The 20,168-nt window shown below is 42.8% G+C and overlaps 1 protein-coding gene across 2 annotated transcripts in view; it reads right to left on the bottom strand.

Moving 5' to 3' along the window:
* LOC115332101 (Fanconi anemia group J protein) overlaps positions 1-20,168 on the bottom strand; it is a 60,512-nt gene that overhangs the window by 3,538 nt on the left and 36,806 nt on the right. For both annotated transcript variants that reach the window (XM_040214953.3, XM_042290977.1), the window contains exons 11-19: positions 19,865-19,907; positions 18,856-18,942; positions 16,494-16,634; positions 13,997-14,116; positions 12,817-12,888; positions 6,003-6,129; positions 5,613-5,710; positions 4,311-4,346; positions 1,328-1,458 (exon numbers count right to left, since the gene is read on the bottom strand). In XM_040214953.3, the coding sequence (XP_040070887.2) occupies positions 1,328-1,458; positions 4,311-4,346; positions 5,613-5,710; positions 6,003-6,129; positions 12,817-12,888; positions 13,997-14,116; positions 16,494-16,634; positions 18,856-18,942; positions 19,865-19,907 (855 nt within the window). The remainder of the gene's footprint in view (positions 1-1,327; positions 1,459-4,310; positions 4,347-5,612; positions 5,711-6,002; positions 6,130-12,816; positions 12,889-13,996; positions 14,117-16,493; positions 16,635-18,855; positions 18,943-19,864; positions 19,908-20,168) is intronic.

Below are 20,168 nucleotides of genomic sequence, written 5' to 3'. Positions count from 1 at the left end.
TTTATGGTGAGCAAAAAAATGTTTTGCGAACGAGTGTTGGTATATATTTATACTAACACGTTTAATTTGTTGCACTATGCACGCCAACTCGTGAGCAGCGATTACTTTGCGGAGAAAGGGGGTTATCCTCGATAAAGTCTTCATTCCGGGTCAACAGCTGGGACATTGTACTGTTTTTTTTGTTCGCAGTGCGCCGACAGTATGCCGACAGCATCGAGGTTCCTACATATCCCCGGTGGCCAGCAATTCAACTGTGACGAGAAGCTTAGCTTCTCGTCACCGGTGGATCGGTTGGGCAAACGGAAGAGAGGGCAAACAGTTAAGATCAGCAGGAGTCGCAGAAACGGGCGTCGCAAGAAACAAAAACGATACTACAGCACCGGCGTTGCCAGACTGGAAGGCACACGGGAAAGTTATGCGTTGTTTATGGCGAAACATTTGAAGGAAATGTTTCTTGCATTTTCGAATATTCGTCGACAAACTCTAGCACATTAGCTAAAATTTCTTCGTACCATCTGAAGCAAATAAATTTGTCTTCAAGTACAAAATTACTATATTTTGACTTTAAATACCATACTAGGTCGATAACAACCAGCGGAAAAAGAGGATAAACAAAGTGACTGGCTTGTTTCACCGATAGATGGCGCATCTTACTGCCCAATCAAGAATAATTATTGTTGTTTTATATCCAGCCGTTTATTACAGTACCTAGGTACTTTTTCCTTCCTAGACACCGTGGTTTACCAAAATGGGCTTACCATCGCTTCGAGAAAACCGGCCCAGGTCAGTTAATTCTCGCCAGTTCAGAACTACCGCAAAAACAGAAAGAATTTCTCTGCATAAACTGCCAACTTCATGGCTTCTTTGTAAAATTAGCAGCACACACAAATGGGAAATTTAACTGAATGTATTGAGCATGCTTTTTTTAGAGTATACTCCAGGGTCTAGTATAACCTAGCTCAGAGGCGGATACAGAACTCCGTTCTGGGGGGGGGGGGGGGGTTTGTAAGGATATTATTCTCCCATTCTTCCTGTGTACCGGGGGGGGTCCACCCATGTCAAATTGCCCTCCGAGAAGGAAGAAGGGGTGGGGGGGGGGGGGGGGGGGGGGGTCGCTCTTGTTGCTTTTCCTTGGATCCACCCCTGACCTATCTTCATCTAAAATAATGGCAGGAAGAGGACTCCAAAAATAAAGCCCTTCAAGTCAACCATCCTGTACCAACTGCAGCATTCCTAGATGAACTTATTAAAGGGTATTAGCAGCACCTCAGTTTTACACTCCAAAGATGGACTAAGAAGTACCATTACATGAAAACAGCTTGCCAACCTGTGCCGTATGCATCTTCCAAGAGCTTGGTTGAGAGCACGGAAGGCTTGAGTCTCGTACCAGAAGTTTCCGCACATCACCGGCCTCCCTGATTTGCTGCATTGGTCATTGTACTTGCGCTTCTGGTCCACCTACAAAGAAAATAACAACACAAGTGCTATGTGGCAAACTGGATGTATAATTATGAATATTATAACTAGGGTTCTGTGTTTTCGGGGATTATATTCCCCCCAGATTTGGTGTTTTTCGAAGTGGGGTTTTCATGTCGGTAAAAAGCTCTGCATTTACTGGGACTTACGTTAAGGAAAACAGGACACAGACATCAAATTTTCCAGCCCCCAGGAAATATCTGTGTAAACCAAATACTTAAAAAAAAAAAAAAATTCAGAGAAAAGAAAAAAAAAGAGAAAATGGGACAATGAACATGCTTGTCAAAGAGAGAAGCAAGCCTTGCGGACAGTTCAGTTTGGGCCGTGTCCGAAATCAACTAAAAAAAAGCTATACAATTTTTTGTTTACCCTCGTCCCCAGCCACGTAGTTGACAAATCCGGTATGTGGGATAAAATAAAGCAAGGTATTACAACCTGGAACAAGTAAAAGACTACGGAAAAGGCAAAACAAGAATGATAGACAGTCGCAATTAAAACGTGAGCTTCTCCCAGTGGTGTGGCAAGAGCAACGCGATGCTTTCCCACATATTGGAAGTTCCGTGATTCAAGGTTGCGGCGCCCGCATAGAGAAGGTCTATAGCTAAAGATTACTTTCGGTGAAACCTGTGTTCCTCTTATTTAAGGGCAGCTCCAACTTGTGATTTTTCTGTCTTCCCCAATTTCGGTAAAACGTCCACAAACGTTACTAAGACCGGCGTTTAGTGGAACTTACAGGAAACATGAAACCCTAATCAGAACTAAAGTTTAGTCTTGTGCGAATAGTGGATTTTGAGTTCGAAGCGAATACTGGTTTCGGCCGAATATTTTCGATTTGAATATAGAATAGTTTTTCCATGCCTTTCACTACCATAGCATAATGGTTAGACGAAATCCCAGCTAGACTCGTGAAGGTTGCTCCACTTGTTCATTTTTAAGCTAAGTTTAGTCTATCTATATTTATGAACTGTGACCTCAGAAGGTCTGATGTCTTGGGATGGCAAGTAAACAATGGATCTGACATAAAATGAATCCTATACAGATGGCAAAATATACTCAATTGAGTGAATTTACAAATCTGGCTATATAAAATATTCTTTCTTTAATCTCGAGTGAAAAAAGAATAAACCGTGCGTGCTGAACGCAGGTTGTAAGCGCATCTCCGCCTAACGTAGTATACTATTGCATAACTGTCAGTGGAGCCCTGCGCGGATAACAGTTCGATTATCCGCATCCGCAGACTTTGTATCCGCATCCGAACCGCATCCGCCAGCTTTTTACATTATTGTATTCGTATCCGAACTGCATCCGCAAAATGTGAAACCACACCCGACTCAGAATCCAGGCATTCATTGTAGATCATAACACCAAGCGTGAATGAAAGAAGAAAAAAAAAATACAAATAGACCTTTTTAAGTCGTTTGCTTATCTTTATACAAAGAAATCTTTGGGTCACCCTACGCAGTGGATGTCATTTTACCATTATCAGTTTCATCGTATTTATATTAAAAGCGATCAGCCTTCCCGAGACACTGTGCGTCGAAGGAAAAATGATCTCAGTTATGTGATCGTCCTAGGAGTCCGTGACACTCTGTCCGGAGAGTCGTCCACTCTTTCCCTGCCAATGTACTAGCTTTCTCGGGACGATTGATGCCCTGGATTCTTCAGTTTTTCTATAGATAGCATTTTTGACGAGATGGAACGCACTAACTGAAGCGATCTTCAGTGAGAATCAGATCTTTGTTAGGATTCCTACTGTTTCTTCGAAACGCGTTTTGTGGTAATACGTTTCGTGGACAACTTTTCATGGACAGACGGTTTGACGACGCTGTACGTTTTCTGATCACATGTCCCAGTGACGTTTCCTCGACAACGCATTTCTTCACTAAGCCGCTAAAAGCTAGCACGCGATTCACTAAGGCACGCTTAACCAAACCATGCAGCCCTCCCCCTGTAATCCAGGTGAGACACAAAATGTTTGTTACGAAAATAGCTGAGTTGTGTGCGACGAAACGTCTCAGGTTTTTCTATGAACTGCCCGGTGGCATTCAGTCGACGAACTGAATGCCACCGGGCAAAAATTTAGGTCCGGATCCGCGGATATCTGCATCCGCAACCCCTGACATCCGCATCTGATCCGCAGTCCGCCAAAATTTGTCTAATATTTATCCGATCCACCAGTCCACTGCGGATATCCGCGGATATGCAGGGCTCTACCAGTCAGTTTAATTTTAAAACTTTTACTACAACGTCGACGTACACATTCACAAATTTTCCATTTATTTTAAAATACAGCCGGCACCTGTGCACTATCCCACTTTGAATATATGCCTTTCTTCCAAGCACGCAATTGCGATATTCATACTTTTCCAACTGTTTAATCCTGGTGGGTTACCCAGTTGAGTGCGCTTCTTACCGAGCATTGATGTAATGCAGGGAAGCAAAACCCGCGGAGCTCGCTTCCGTGGGTATTGCTTCTACGCAGTGCACCGGTGCTCGGTAAGAAGTGCACTCAACGAAGCTAACTCGCCACAATCAAGATTTCGAAAAACGTGAATAGTGCAGTTCTTCTCGAAGTGAATATTGAATAGTGTATTAGGTATTCGAAAGTACTATTCGAAATTTCGAATATTCGCACAAACCTACTAAAGTTCCATCCTCCCCAACTAACTCAGCGACTTGCCAAGAAAGGTCTCACAATGCAATTTTGAAGAGTCAGACTACTTGCAGCTGGTTGCACCCTATCCCCCTTCTTGTTTGAAATGTCTCCCCTCCCCACTCCCAACCGCAATGCCTCACCCAGCTAGATCAGGAAAGAAACAGACAGAAAGGCTCACCTGGATGTCCTTGACATTTGGAAAGGGAATTCCAACCTGTAATCATGGAGGCAGAGGAAATGCTGCTTAAGTGCCGCAAATCTTCCATTCCTTGTCCATATAGGGTTGTCGCAAAACTTTTGTAGAACCTCGAAATTCGACTGGTTTGGCGAACCTTCAAACTTTTACCAAAATTTGACCAAGTTTGACACTGTAAACAGTGTTGCCGGAATAGTAATAAAAACAAATTAATTGCTGGCAAACAGATTTATAAAGTATCTAGTTTTAAATTTTAGAGGATAATTATCAATGTTTACACCATAAAAAACCAAAACAAAAAGAAACATAACATTTGAATCATTTCGTAATATTGTTTAAATTTTCAAATGCTGCCCCCCCTCCCCTGCCAGATGATGCCAGCTTGTTTTCAATTTACAAAAAAAGGCACATAATAAACTAGCTTCTGTCAAAAGTTAAAATTTTGAAAAAATTGAACCTGGTCGAATTCAAATCTGTTCGTATGCAGTTTCGCAACATCCTGTTCATAATATTCTTTTAAATATTAAGGTATATATTTTTCTGTTAGAACAATAGAAGTATGATTTAGACATCCTGAAAATGTTAATTGTGGAACTAAAACTTAAATTTAAACGTCTAAAAAGCTTTTTTTTTTTTTTTTTGTTTCAGTACTTTTGTGACAGAGCATTGCATCAAACCTCCCTCTTATTTCCTTTCTCGCACAGTTATACAGTTGAACCTCGATTTAACAAAGTCACCGGGACCCGCTAATTACTTCGTTAAATTGGGAACTTCGTAAAATTGAGGAAGGAAGACCTCGCGCATAGGCTGCGCGGGGAATGCGAATTTCTTCGTTAAATTGGGAAATTTGTAAAATCAGGTTTCGTTAAATCGAGGTTCAACTGTACTTGTGTTGCTGCATATTTGTAAAATTAAAAAAAATTAGTCCCACCACGCACAAAGTCACTTTCACTTCCATCCAATTTTCATAAACTACCCAGTGCTATAGCACTTTAATAATCTCAGCAATGTACCCCGCCAGAAACTTCACAGCACGAGAAAATGCAAGAGTTCATCCTATCCATCCTATTTACTGAAAAACCACCTACTTTTATGACATCTGGGAACATCGAGTCACTAATACCTGGCCCACGAATGAAAACTGAAGTCACAATTGCGACATTTTAGAATCGTAACTGAGCTTGGGGAATTGTAGGCCGGCCAAAAAATTTTCCAAATGTTAAGAATGTGGCAAATGCAGGACGCGTCATAAACGAGGCAGCGAACGACGGCCAAAGTGCTCACCGTCACGACAGCTCTTGCGGTGTTGTCCGCAAAGTCCATTCCCTCGCTCACTTTCCCTCGACACACGGCGAGGAGAAGCGCTCCCGTGCCCGGAACATCTGAAAATTGAAAAATGAAACCACGAAGAAACACTAAAATCAGGTGTAGGAATAACGAAACTAGTAATTTAGAACTAAAAGTGCGGACAACTTTATGTAGCTATACAGTCAAGGGTACTGGAGCGCATGCCTAAACGCCGAATAAAGCTGTGCACGCGCACTCCTCCTCTTGTGGAAAATGTCGCAGAAAGTTGTCCACGGATACAGAAGCGAGGAAACGAGAGTAAACCGCAGTCGCAAACATTTGACTGCTAAAAAATGCAGGTCGCACACTCGGAAAAAATTAACTCACCCACGGCTTCCCTGGTAGCATATCTGCAATACTCCACCATGGAGGCATCAAAGCTTGCGGCATCTGCCTTCTGCGGCTCCACGAAGATGCATTTGTGCTCAGAGATGTTGTCCCACATGCCGGTGTTCTGAATTGCAAAGAGAGCATGCCTATAATTGAAACATGCTACAAACTCGGCAACTCGAACAAGGAGTTGCAGGGCGTCTAGAAAACAGGCAAAAGTACATTTATGATTGGAGACACAAGTAGAGTACTTTCCTAATTAATAAATTACTTACTGGGGGGGGTGCTCTCATAATTTCACCTTGCAACCATACCCTCCCTCTCCCTTGGCTAGCGATAGATACCAAAACCACCTAGATACAGTAAAACCTCGTTGGGTACATTCCTGGTTTTTGCCTTTTTCCCGGCTTTTACGTTTAAAACCGCCGGTCCCGCCAAGCTCCCATAGGAACATGTCCATTGATTTCCCGCTTATTACGGTTGTCATCCCGGTTTTTGCGCCCAAAGACCACCGATGCGTGCCATGTCTTGGCATTGTTATGCAACACCATGCACCGTCCACACTGCGGAGTCGCAAGCGCCGTTAAGGAGAGCGGAGGAGCATAAACGTACAATGACATACCGCCAGTAGTATGGAGCCATAGCTTCCACAGTGGCAGGGCACAACAAAACTAGTTAAAATTCAGCCAACATATTTTTTCGTCGATAATTTAATTAATTCAAATGCTTTGGCGTTCTCAGACATAATTTTCTAGTCTATTTCTCGTCTTACAATAAAGTGAGTACAGAGAGGATGCACCTGTCAGACAGAAATCAAAGATGTCAGTCTTCTGCATTTTTCAGATTGCCATATCCCAGATGAGTGTGCGTGCCTCATGAAAAAAGGAAATGTTCCTTGGGCAGAATGACTTCAAAGGAAGCATGCCAGCAATGAGCACATGAAGGAAATGCTTCTGTTTCTCTTTGCTGACTCCGTGCGTGCCTGCCCGCATAGCACCACTAAGCGCTGTCCAAAGCTTTTTTTTTTTTCTTTTTTTCTCTCCTGTGGGATTGACAAGTTTGCTGAAGTAACTCTTCTGCTCTTGCTCCACACCCCTGCTTGCCCGGGACCACCCGCCCTGCACCAAAAATGGCTTTGGGGCCTCAGATGTTTCAAGAACCGCCATTCATCTTTCCATCTCTTACACCGCGCGCTGTGCTCACGCACTTTCACGCTGCGTGCCACAGTTGCATAAGTCTATGGTTTCGGTTGGGGTCTGTGGTCTCGCTTCTCGGCCCCTCCAGTTTTGTTTTGTGCGAGTTGACTTCCATTGGTGGCCATGGCATCGCAGAAAAAAAAGGTGCCAGGTTTCCAGGAGAAGTTGGACGTTCTCCGAGTGGTTGATCGCAGTCCCAGTCAAAAGAGAATGGACATCACAAAAGACCTCGGGATTGCACCGTCAAGTTTGAACAGCATCACTGCAAAACGAAAGAACATAAAGGTGCGAGCTTCTGCGTTCCACCCAGGCTCCAAGCAAGCTCGGACGGCAAAGCACGCCGAGTTGGAACAGGCTCTGCTGGTATGGTTTAAACAAGCCCGGGCATCTCGTGTCAATCGATGAAAGCATCCTGTAAGAGAGGATGCAAGATGTCGCAGAACTTTTGGATAGCACGGACTTCGCGTGTTCCAACAGGTGGATCGACCGCTTCAAGAAGCGCCACGGAATTTCGTACTGCGCAGCAAACAGTGAAGCGGCCAGCGTTGACCCAGTACATGTCGAAGAGTTTAAGTCATCACTGTTATTGATCATCGTCGACTAATGCCGATGAGGCTGGCCTTTTTTTTTTTCGTGTGCAGCCTTCAAAGTCACTGAGCCTCAAGGGTGAGGCTTGTCACGAAGGAAAAATTAGCAAGCAGCATCTTACTGTACTCTTTTGCTGCAACGAAGATGGATTGGAGGAGATGAGGCTGTGGGTCATTGGGAAGTTCGGCAGTCCGCAATGTTTTAAAAACATCTGTAGGTTGCCTTGTCACTACTGACACAACACTCGGGCGTGGATGGCCTGCACTCTTTTCGAAAGCCTCCTGCAGTACTTGGACCCACAAACGGGGTTGCAAAACAGAAAGGCCCTGCTGCTCGTCGACAACTGTCCCACCCACCCAAAGGACCTTTCGTTCCTCAGGAAGTGTGCAGTACCTTCCTCCGAATACAGGCCATGTGCAGCCACTCTGACGCAGGGATAATAAAAAAAAAATGTTGAACACTTCTCCAGGAAGTGGATTGTTCAGCGATTGCTCCCTACGGTAGAATGAGGCAAGACTCCAACCAAGCTCACCACCCTGGATGCGATGCCCTTCCATGCAACAGCGTGGGATATCGTCTCAATCACCACCATCCAGCATTGCTTCCGTGGGTTTGAACACACAGGGTCAGGACGAGCGCTAGCTGAGGGCAACGCCAACAAGGATTCCGAAGATGCGCAAGAAATGGAGGATGCGATGAAGAAAGTGGGAGCCCCCTCCCCTGGTCGGAATACCTGTCAGTTGACAAGGACATCATCACCTCTGAACCGATGAACATATCGGATATCGTCAACGCCGCGGTTGACAATGCTGAAAGTGGTGAGGATGTGGAGGACGCAGTCACTGGTTACGCAACATTCACGTTCGCGGATGCGATCGTGGTATTGGGTACCTTGCACAGGTATGCGAGTGTTCGTTGCTGTGCAGGCGGTGAGAAAGGGTTGCGGCAGCTCGAAAGGAAACTCTTACTATCAAGCAGTAGCTCGAAGCGCAAGGCAGACTTACAGGCTTTTTTTAAACTTGTTTGTGTTCCAATGCCCACGAAAGTTTGCGTGAAATTAAATATTGCTATCAACGTTGCTCTCGTCCCTAGCCCCCAAGGGCCTTCTCGTTTTTTAGGTTTTCCCAGATTATATGATATTTTTCCCACAGTCCCCTGAAAAATGTATTAATGAGGTTCTACTGTAGAAAGCCGCAGTTCTGAATTTTCTGTTGCCTACCAACGAGATCACGGAACGAGTCACAGACAATACCGGAGTGCTGTGTCAGTGTTCGTTTGGGACTCATAGATCCAGCTGAACGCTGGTGTAGAGCTCATAACCAATATGTGTCCTACACTGGCTCTCGGGAGGTGACATAAAATACAGCACTATTGTTTTCTATCTAGGTGGCATTGTAGAAACTGTCAGAAATTATCACTCTTGCTCAGATACAAGGGTGATAGAAAGGGACCGGAGTGAGGCTTCTGTAACAGTGAAGAGATTAAATAAAACAGACAAACCATACTACACCACCAGCCAGAGTGCTGCAGAAAACCTTTTGTGAAGAAAAACCTATAGGCAACAATTTGTTTCTGTCACTCGGTGCTTTAATACAGAGCCTGAGGGATCCACTTTGCAGCATCCTCTCTACCCAGGAAAGAAAATGAGTGCAGGAAACCTTCCTATGACCAGAGTCTAACCACCTTGGCTGAACTGAAAAGCAGAAGACTGCATTGCATGGGTTCAGTGGTTGCATAGGTTTCTTTCATCTTTTTTTTCTTAGACTCTCTTTATGTTCACTTCTGTTTTTGGAACTTTCTGTGCTTTTTTTGTTTTTAAATTTTGCAGCTGATATTTGATTTTCTGGGAACCCTCCAAGATAAAGGCTGAAAAAATACATAGCAAATTCGTTCCACAACCCGAAAAAGAGTTTGTGACATCTGGCATCAAGTTTAAGAAGGTTGACTGTGCATGAATAAGCATTTAAAGAGAAGATGAAGAGGTTCTTGAAAAAAAAGAAGTTGGAGGTGAATTCTAGCGTACTTTTGTACTGCGAATTTGAATATCACGAGCATTTGAATGAAACATATCAATAAATTCGAGAGAGACCAAAAAACCAACCGCTGGGTGTGACGTCATACCCAGAGGTTTCAGCTGCCTTGAATGTGCCACTTGTGAGGGAATGCGAACAGTGTTTCTGATCGCTCAGGTAAAGCATGCGGCATGCGCGGAAATGTTGAGATCTCTGTATAGCACGTTACAATTCTCTCTTCCCACTGAACGCGCCGGGAAGGAGGGCTTCAGTGCTATATTGAAAGTACTGCTGTGGCTACTTGGCAGATTTATCTGAACTATAATTTTGACATTCGTGATTCTGGACGTTAAATGAAGACAATATAAGAACTTTTTTCTAAAATACAGAACTGCTTCAGTTTCCCTTTAAATCCATTTTATAGATTTTTGTCTTCTTCCTCATGGACAATATCTGCTTACACAATGTGCAGAGATTTCATTAAATCAAAACTGCAAACAAAAACTACCTCACAAAATTTAGAAGATACATGGTCTTTGAGACCGATCTCACCAAGCGTTCGACACATGAGTGAGGCCACCATAACTTTGGTCTGCAAGAGGCAGAAGGCAGTGCATGCGATGGCACCACGTGCAGACCTACAGCGAGGTGGTCGCACGTGCAGAACGACTAAAGTTCCCTCGATACATTGCGGCAGCGCAGCCAAACTGGCTGGTGAGATCGGTCTAATGATGTGGGGTACGACGAAAATTTTCGTCAGATTGCAAATATAATTTTTAAAAAAAGTGAAGTTTACTATTATTAATGCTTAGCTGCACAATTGGTATGTGATAAGATTGGAAACAATTTCTTCATAATGCGGATGCTTGGGCTACTTGGTAATGCATGGTTAGATGGAACAGCGTGGATATACAGTCACGCTCACAGGCACACAAGAAAGAAACAGCGCTGCGAGTCTGTTTCTTTCTTGTGTGCCTGAGAGTGTGACTGTATATCCGCGCTCTTCCATCCAAGTACAATAAACTTTCATTGATTCAACCTCGACGGGACCTCCAAATTTGGTCGAATTATCTGAATGATCGAATTAAAAAAAGGACAGAAAAACGGTTAAAATTACACTTCCTTTTACTGTCCACAGTACTCACTGATGGTCTGCTGCCATCTTCGCTTAAAACGCGAGTCTAAAAGCACGCTCCGGAGAACAGCATAACTAAACGTCACAACCCCAAAGTATCGCGCACTAGAAAAAAAAAAAGTTTTTTTTGAGCTGACTTTGGCGCTGAGCAGCCAGACCATCGGTGACAAAAAAAAATAACACACAAATAAAAAAAGAAAACCCGCGCTTTCCGGTGCGCAAGATGGACCGGCACGCAAGATGGACCGTACACGATGCTACAGAAAAACGCTTGGAGTGGGCGCTGAGAAAGCTTTACGAGCGAGCGACTTTGGCGCCAGGCGGCCAAACCGTCGGCGACAGAGGAAAATAACAAAAGAAAGGAAAAGAGAACTCGCGCTTTCCGGAGCGCAAGATGGACCGCACACGTTGGTACAGAAAAGCACCTGGAGTGCGCGCGCCGCGCGCTTGCTGTCTTTGCGCCCAATTTCGTGCTATGTTCTCCGCGCTATTCCACACCAGATTGGTTGCACTGGCTCGTGACATTCGCTACAGTCCATCTCAAGGGCGTAGAGGAGCAGGCGCATATTTGCGCATGTTCGGCTTTGCAGCAAAGAGCCTGTGTTTCGCCGTACGTTGGTGGTCTTTCTGCCGTAGTGCCGTGCAATGTGAGCCCGCACGCATTCGCTCAGGACGAATTAACCGATACAAAGTCTTCCCGTGTTCGAACTATCAAACTTTTCGTCCCATATAAATATAAGGGCGCTCGCCGGGACTTTAGAACATGATCGAATTAAACGAAAAGTCGAATTAACCGAGGCCGAACTAACGAAAGTTTACTGTATGAATTTCTTCATCTTTTTATCGAGAGTTAGGCACCCCAACTGTAGGAAGTTTTGATGTCTGATGTTTATTGAAATTAAACGAAAAGTTAAAGACTGTGAAGAGCAGATAACCAAAGCAGCACGCACATAACAGAGGAACAAATTTTTCTCGAATATCTATCTAGTGGGATCCTTCTAGTTGGTGCCTGCATTAATAATACTATGCAGTGAATGCTTTTCCATCCAATATTAAAATTAAAATGCAAATCGTGCACCAATCTGCATGAAGTATTAAATATTAAAATACTTTATTTATTCAAATATAAGGCGGTCACGATTGTAAGGCGAGGGGGCAGTTGAAGGACCTAAGAAAAAGAAAAAAAATCGTCATATTGCTATACTGAGCTTCGAATATTGGGCAGGAGATCGAACTCTGACCCGTTTGTTTTCCCCACGCTCGGTGTTTACTCAACACAAGGCCTGTACACATGCCAACAGGCCTTATGGGCATGGCCATGTCATCTTCTACAATAGAGCGCGGGGCACAGTTTAATGTAAAAAATACTAACAATCGACGAAGCGACGTTAAGTGCCGGATCTATCCTCAGAGAATGCGAGCTTGACCCACTTCGGCTTTTGTGCTGAGCTGGGATCGTGCATGCTGCATTGTTCATGCAGGCCGTCGTGGAAACAAAAGAGGCCCTCCTCTCCCTCGCCGGAGAACACGAACTCCAGCCGAACGCTGACGCCGCGTTCGGTTATGTCGGCCGAGCGCTGCGTCATTGTATATGTTGTCCCCATCCGTGTAGTTGATAAGTTAACCGCTTGGGGCGTAACGGTCTGTCCTCCTCCCCAATAGGGTGGGGTATGACTCCGAGACTACGGATTTTGGAAGAAAACCTCGCCTTATATTCGAATAAATACGGTATGATTCATGGTCTAAATTTTGGTATAGTACGTAGTTCCATACCACTACCGAAACTGCACCGCTAATCTGACTAAACATAAATACACTATTCTATTCGCAGTATATAAAATATGAATCTGTGTAAATTGCTAATAAAATATGGAAAGTACCCGCCATCGCTGCACCAGTTTGTTCATCATGCCGTATGATGTAAAGAAGCAGAGAACCCCGAAAGGTACAGTCTGAAAAGAGAAATAAAATAGATAAGTATTAGAAGACTCGTGCGAAACGTCTTTTTTTGCTTTTAGGCAAACTCGGAGTATAGCCCTTTCCTGTAATCAATGTTTTTTACAAGCTTTTTCCTCAATCTTTTTCTAATTTGTTGCTTTTTTGAGAAATGTTAAATTCCTTGACCATTTTTGCTTTGGGTTGCATTTGACTGGCTACCGTCGCCTGTTGAACGCTTGGCTTGAGCGTTCTTGGGCTTGACTACCCTTTAACTTGCACGACGCCTGTCCAGGTGGGCCTTATGCGAGCCCAAGTTCCCGTCAGGGCTGTTGTTGCACCTACTAAGGTGTTCAGGAGTGCAAATATATTTTATGGGTCAAACCTCAGTCCTCCACAGAATTTTAAAAAAGAACTGTTCACACTCAGATAACTGGCGTAAATTCGTCAGCCATGGCATTCTGGAACCAATCAAATGCTGGCACGGCAGTGTCCCCACAACATGTCCACTTTCAGATAAAGAAGCAGCGGTGGGCCAGTGCCTCCAGTCATGTTTCTGACAATCGTTCATGCCGAAGGTCATATGGTTATTTGTCAACGGCATCCCAACTTTCTCACTCAAGCTAAAGCTATCAAAAACAGGGGTCCTCAACTCTGCTATTCATTTATGCTGAATGCTTCGAAATTTCCAAAAATCAGGATCTGGATCAAAGTAAATTTCAAAGGGACTACTCTTCCATTAAGTATTAGCATGTGCCTAAGTATAGGCATTGCATTATTTAAATCTGTGACTAATCAATCTATGCACTCATACAAAACATTTATAATAAAAACACCATACTCATGAAAAAGTTTCCGTTTTTTCTTTTGTTGCAGGATGTAGTAATTTTTGTTTTAATAAAATCTATTACACTTATTCAGCATCGGCCTTTTGTACTTATAATAATGTGTGTCTAGCATAACTGAGCAGCATCTTCTGAAGTTCCAACACCCAAACAGGAAACAGTGGCCCACATATCCACTTATATTTTATTGTATTATGTACTAAAAAAAGTAGCTACCAATTACTTTAAAAAAAATCTAACATAGGAAATTTATTTGTTAAGAATACAAGCATATTAATACCTTGCAGATGTCAAGAAGAATGCTGCCAATTTCGTCCTGAAACACATATGTCTCTACTGTTCTGTAATTTGCGGTGAGTTTCAGCTTTGAAGGTCCACATGCAATGCCTCCAATCCAAACCTGGAACACATACAAAAGAATGACACTTAATGACAAAATAAAAAAAAATGTACAAAGCAAATTCAGAACGAAGTATGATATTTAACATCCTGAAGCTAGCAAATTTTGAACAAACATAGACTAATAAATACCACCAACAGTGTCTAGAAAAAATACTTAAGGAACTTTTAAGAACGTCATCACAAAATTTCTTTGTTAGAAATTGTTGAGATAGTCACAGGAAAATGACATAAATACCAACAATGCATTAAAAAAAGTGAATTGATTTGTCAAATTTGGTTGACAAATTATGCTTGAGAAACCATAATAAAAAACAAGACCTTGTAATGTTTGCTATACATACAAAACCATTTCCAGTTTTCGCTTTCATCGTTCTGGTTTCTATGCAAAAAACCGAGCTGCATGATGCTACATGTTGGGCAAAAGTTGAAATAATTGAGCAGTCCGAGAAAATTCGTTTGACAGATTGCTTAATTTCCGCACAATTTCCGTCACCTATTGGCCACTTTTCACTTGTATGATGGTACAATGCAATCCACTTATAACGATAATGAGAAAAGCTGGAACGTAAATCGTTATAACTGATTATTGTTGTATCTGAACTAGAAACTGAGCATATCTAGTCTAGAAACACTAGAAACTGATCGTTAGAAGTAGCACATTGCTATATGTGGTAATGTTATAGGTGGACTGCATTGTAGTACCTTTTCTAACAGCGATGGTCCTACAAAGACGTTCAAATAATCAGCACGGCCAAAATTTTGCCACCCTACCTAAAAGTCGGCCACCAACTAAAAACTAAAAAAAAAAAAACTCCCATTGCGAAGGCATACAGCCTCCTAATACTTATTACCAACATTAATCAGCTCATATTATAATATGGTATGAGAGGTAAATTCAAACTAATTCAAACACATCACATTCAAACGCATTGTACAACACGATAAAACAGTGCGCATGGCACGGAGGAAGGAAAAAGGACAGGTAGATCGAAAGAGCACTGACTCCCAACTTATTTATTTTGAAAGAGGAGAAAAAAGAAGCCATAGATCTCTTCTATTCAATTCCCCACCCTTCTCTGCTCGGCTAGGTTCAATCATGTAATGGAAGTAACGGTGAGCTCGCCTTCAGAAATGCCACCGGCATTCCCATAGAGGACTTCCTCGAGCTTTTAATTTTCTACTTCAAGTCAGGGTGTCCAGCAAATTATTTTGAAATTCCCTGACTTTTCCAGGTTTTCCCTGACAATTTCAGGTGAAATTCCCTGACCACTGTAGAGGCGGTTAAATATATAAGACCATTACAACACAAGGCATTGAGCATTAAACACTGTGAGCATCATTTTGCACGGGCTTAATCCAACTTGCATATACCGAAATATTATTTCATATACCGAAATTTGAAGCAAATAGCCAACAGGTATGATGTTCCAGTGCTGTTTTCTGCCCCCCAAAGGTTAGCTAAGATCTGCGCAAAGGTGGGCTCCGTAATTGAAAATCGTTCACGAAGTGCATGCCACAAGAAACACAAGAACAAGTTCATTTCCTGCACAAAAGTAGTTTACAAGATTCCCCCCCCCCCCTAACGTGTGGTGGTTGCTACATAGCACAGACTGAAAGATGCCTCAACGACTGGCTTAGAGAACATTTTTACTCCCTTCACACCACGGTAGGAGGGCACCTGCCTGCACACTGTCTCACCTGCCAGTGCACACCGAATTTTAGGGCCACAATTATACTTGGGAGATTTCAAGATCGGACTACCCAAGAGATATTTGAGGCTTATCAAATTAAAAAAATAGGACAGCAATGCGTGAGCCATCCTTCTCTGTCGCTCACTGCCAAGGAGGCCGAATTCTCCTAAGGTTTCCAGGTGAGTGTAGAGGGAAAAAACGAAGGAGCGGGGAAAAAGAAACACACTGCTGGCCACGTTCTTAGCCAACGCCTGGGGCAAAGTGAATTTGGCTAACCGGTAGTGAAAAAGTACCGCTTTTTATATTTTTTCTGTTCTTCCTATTCTTTTCTTTTCTCTTTTTTGTTTCACGGGCATGCTTTACGGTTTCTTCTTCCTTTTCCTTCTTAGCTCAAATCAATCAAGCATGTTTATATTTCTTTTTCTTTTCTTATCAACTATTTCTATGGCTTCTTTTTTCTCCTCTTTCAAAACAGATCAGTTGGGAATCAGCACTCTTTCGTTCTACCTGTCTTTTTCTCTTCCTCTGTGTTCTCTGCCCATTTTTATCATGTTGAAGTACCTGAAGTACCAACTAGCTCAAATTACTACTTTACTACAGCATTGTACTACAACCTTTCTCTTTGAATCGAAACAAATTTCTCCGGCCCATCCTTGGGTTCCAAAGGTGATCAATCTCACAAACCCCATCTGGAGGAATAACGTGCTTGGCTTGCAGCTGGCTCTTGAAGGGCATGTCCAGTTCCGACTCAAAGGATTCCATTGGACTCAGTGTTCCCGAAGCCACGATGAGGGAATGCACCTTGTCCTTGATGTCCGACATGGCCTACAAAGGAATACAAGAAAGCATGTGCCCAGTCAAAGATGCTAGTTACAAGATATGGGCTAAAAAGTGCCAATCTCACAAAGATGGCAGCGATTGTTTTTTGGGGGCAACTTACTACTTCAAGTGACGGCTTCAAGAACCCCTTTTTGCTATGTATGCTGCCTTTGGCAGGGCCTTTGTCGGTGCCATTTAGAAATGCTTGAAGAGAATGTTTGGACGACCGAAACCGTTTCATTACTGTAGTCATTTGTTTCACTTATGTGGGAGCAAAGCTGAAACTACAAGCTGGAGCTACGAGGTTTTGGCTCGCTCTTATAGCTTCTACTGTACTTGTACCTAAAGTGAAACGGAGCATAGGCCCATTGGTAGAAAGCACTTGCATCCAAAAAACACGAAAACGGCAGTTGTGCCACGGTTGTCGTGGGAACGAGCGGTAGCCATTGTGGCTATTAACAGAACTGGAACGTCCAACTGTAGCCTTAACCTAGCTGCGCTTGCAGCGTGGACACGTAAGTTGCGGAGCCGGTGCACGGTGGAGGGGTCAATGTCATGGGCACCTTTTGCCAGCTTAGTTTCAGTTTGAAGCCGTATACAAGAATGACAGTTATCACTTCGCAATGCCCCCTACGAATTTTTTAATCAAAATTTCACGTCGAGGCTAGATCATTATGAAGTTGAGTGTCGATCCTCCAACCACATTATGCCTAAAACAATTAAAAGTTAAAGAGTTAATTGTAGCTTGTGCTAGTTAGTTAGCTAGGTAATTAAAGCATTATGTCTCTTTTCTAGTGTCCCCCAACATAGACCCAACACTAAAATATCCGTAATGCAAATTCCCTTATTACTTTTAATTCTGAACCTACTAAAAGAAACACCTTCAAAGGTGATCTTGGATAAAACGTGAATTCCCATGTGATATGCTACGGTTAACCTTTTGTAGGACAGCCATTTGCTAGTTTGAAGTAAAGGAGGTATACTTTTGTATATACATGTATATAAATACAGTAAAGTGTATATAAATACAACAAAAAGAACACTGCACATAGCAATGAAGTGCATATAGAAAGAAAAATGCAAGTTCTGTTTACGGCGCGATACCACACTACAGCAGACCTTGGTTATACAGTCAAACCTTGATGTAACAAGCCTCTAAGTAACGAAATTCCTGATGTAACGAAGCACATAACTTTTTCTAACCGCAAGTGTATGCACGACATGTATTTTTTACCTCTGTGTAACGAAGTCCTGTTTGCCGAAATTTAGATGTAACAAAGTTTTATGGACAACACGGCAGAAATTTTGGGTCCCAAAAGAGATTATGGGAAGCACACGCACTGAAACGGGCCCCCAATAAAGCGCAAAGGGTGAAACGGGCCGAATCTGGCGAGTGTGGTGTACAGAACGGCCACTAGAGGGCACTAAAACCGCTGCCGTTTCGTTTGTCGGCTTCCTTCGCGCTGCGTAGTTCGTTTCGAGGCCTAACTAAAAGCGTGCGTTTCTCATCCTGGGCGATGAGCCTTCAAGGCAATAAAGCCGCCCCTAAACATGTCGACCTCAATGACTTTCTATACGCCAACTCTGCTGTCATTGCGATGGAGGAGGTGACTGACGAGGCGGTAGCAAGCAATGCTCGTGGGAATTCGCAAGAGAGGGACGACATCGAGCCTGATGAGCAAGACACCTGCGATGTGCCCCGTAACTGTAAAGTGGTGGACGCGATCAATGTCTTGAGGCGGTTCGTGAGCACACAGCAAGACGAAGACGCGATGCAGGCCATCTGGCTATGCAAGCGTCGTGTGATGCCAATAATAATGTCAAGATCGGCCCAGAAAATTCAACCGAAATAAAGGCATCCTCTGTGAGTTTTGTGCACCTGGGAAACATTTGTGGGAACTTTCTTTAGTGCTAGCCCCGAATTTCTATGTAGCAAAATTTCAATATAACGAAGTAACCGAAATAAAGGCATCCTCTGTGAGTTTTGTGCACCTGGGAAACATTTGTGGGAACTTTCTTTAGTGCTAGCCCCGAATTTCTATGTAGCGAAATTTCAATATAACGAAGTAAATTCCAAATTTTAATGACTTCGTTATATCGAGGTTGGACTGTAATCGCCCTGCTTGACATGCTATCCAGGTAAAAGTATGCCCGTGATCAAACTGAACGTGAAAGTATGTGACTTCTGCATTATACCTGAAAAAATTATGACATGTCATCCACATACCACTGCAGGATTCAAGCACCAGAAGCTCAAAGTGTGAGTCCAGGAAGAACTCCCAGCTGAGCTCTTTGTATGCCACCCGCCAGCTGCCTAGAAAGACGTATACATAAAAAAAATATTTCTCGATTAATTATATCTTTTTGTTTTTTTTACTGGTGATTGTAAAGGCAAAGGATAGTGTATTTTGTATATTTTATTAATCGCCACTCAACTGACAAAACTGATTAAAAGTTAATATTATGGGTATCGTATTTAATTGAATATAGGCAACAATTTTTTTATCCGGCTTTGTTCATTACAATTATAGGTGGATCTATAATCACGATCAAAGACGGTCGACCTATAATAGTGAGGAAAATTTCAGAGCTCATCGACCTAACCGAGATGCTTTGCTGTGTCGGCCAAGACCCTGAGCATGCTGCTGCTAAGCGGTCAAACTTGGCACCCGCGTGCCCATGCGAAGCACTGAAGTTTGACGGGAGGTGCGCAGTGCAAGTACTGTGGTGTGGAGGCCTGTTGACCATTCTGGAAGGTCAAATGACGATGTGGTCAGTGTGGTTGACGAGGAAGTTTTAGCAAGAGGAAATAGGGTCACCATTAAATAAATGTTTGCACATCACATATCTCCTTCCCTTCCACTTCTTTAAAAATTGGAATTGATATAGAGTATTCTAAAATTTTGTTATTAATCTTGACGAGTCTCTTAGCAGAGGGATAAGCCTACGTTTAAAGTCAACCTATATTCGAGTAACTGTGCAATACCTTCCGCTTAGGTTACCGTTTTCCCCTTATTGAGGCTTGAAAAAAGGAATCGTGGTTTCAATGTTATAAACTTACGTAGCACACTTTGAAATTGGAAGCTTGTACAAGCCTAAAAAAATCGCCAATATAAATTAGCTCTACAAAGTCACTAAAGACTCACAGCCTTGAGATGACACTGTAGTTGTGCTGAAGAAAAGGAATTGTTTTTGCATGGACCGCTAAGTTAAAAAGAGCAAATGAATGCACTCACCTCAGAGCGCCTCCTTTTGGACACAGACTTCACCACTGCAGCCCTGAAAACAAAACAAAAAACTATGAAATAAGCTTAAACAAGAACATCAAATAATAGATGTCTGATAAGCACACAAACCGGTTATGCTATACAAAATTCATTCATATCAACGAAAAGTAAGTGTGCAACAAGCTGGTGTAAACTGAATATGATTATGAATTACAAATTCATATAAGATAAAAAATACAATGCAAACTCAGAAATATTATTTCCATTTCTGGTGAGCATGAGAAGTCACCTTGTTATAGTGATGCTCAAGATA

Source organism: Ixodes scapularis, unplaced genomic scaffold (assembly GCF_016920785.2).
Source record: "Ixodes scapularis isolate PalLabHiFi unplaced genomic scaffold, ASM1692078v2 PGA_scaffold1__304_contigs__length_218370807, whole genome shotgun sequence".
In the NCBI taxonomy this organism is placed as follows: Eukaryota; Metazoa; Arthropoda; class Arachnida; order Ixodida; family Ixodidae; genus Ixodes; species Ixodes scapularis.
This window is presented reverse-complemented; position numbering and strand designations above follow the sequence as displayed.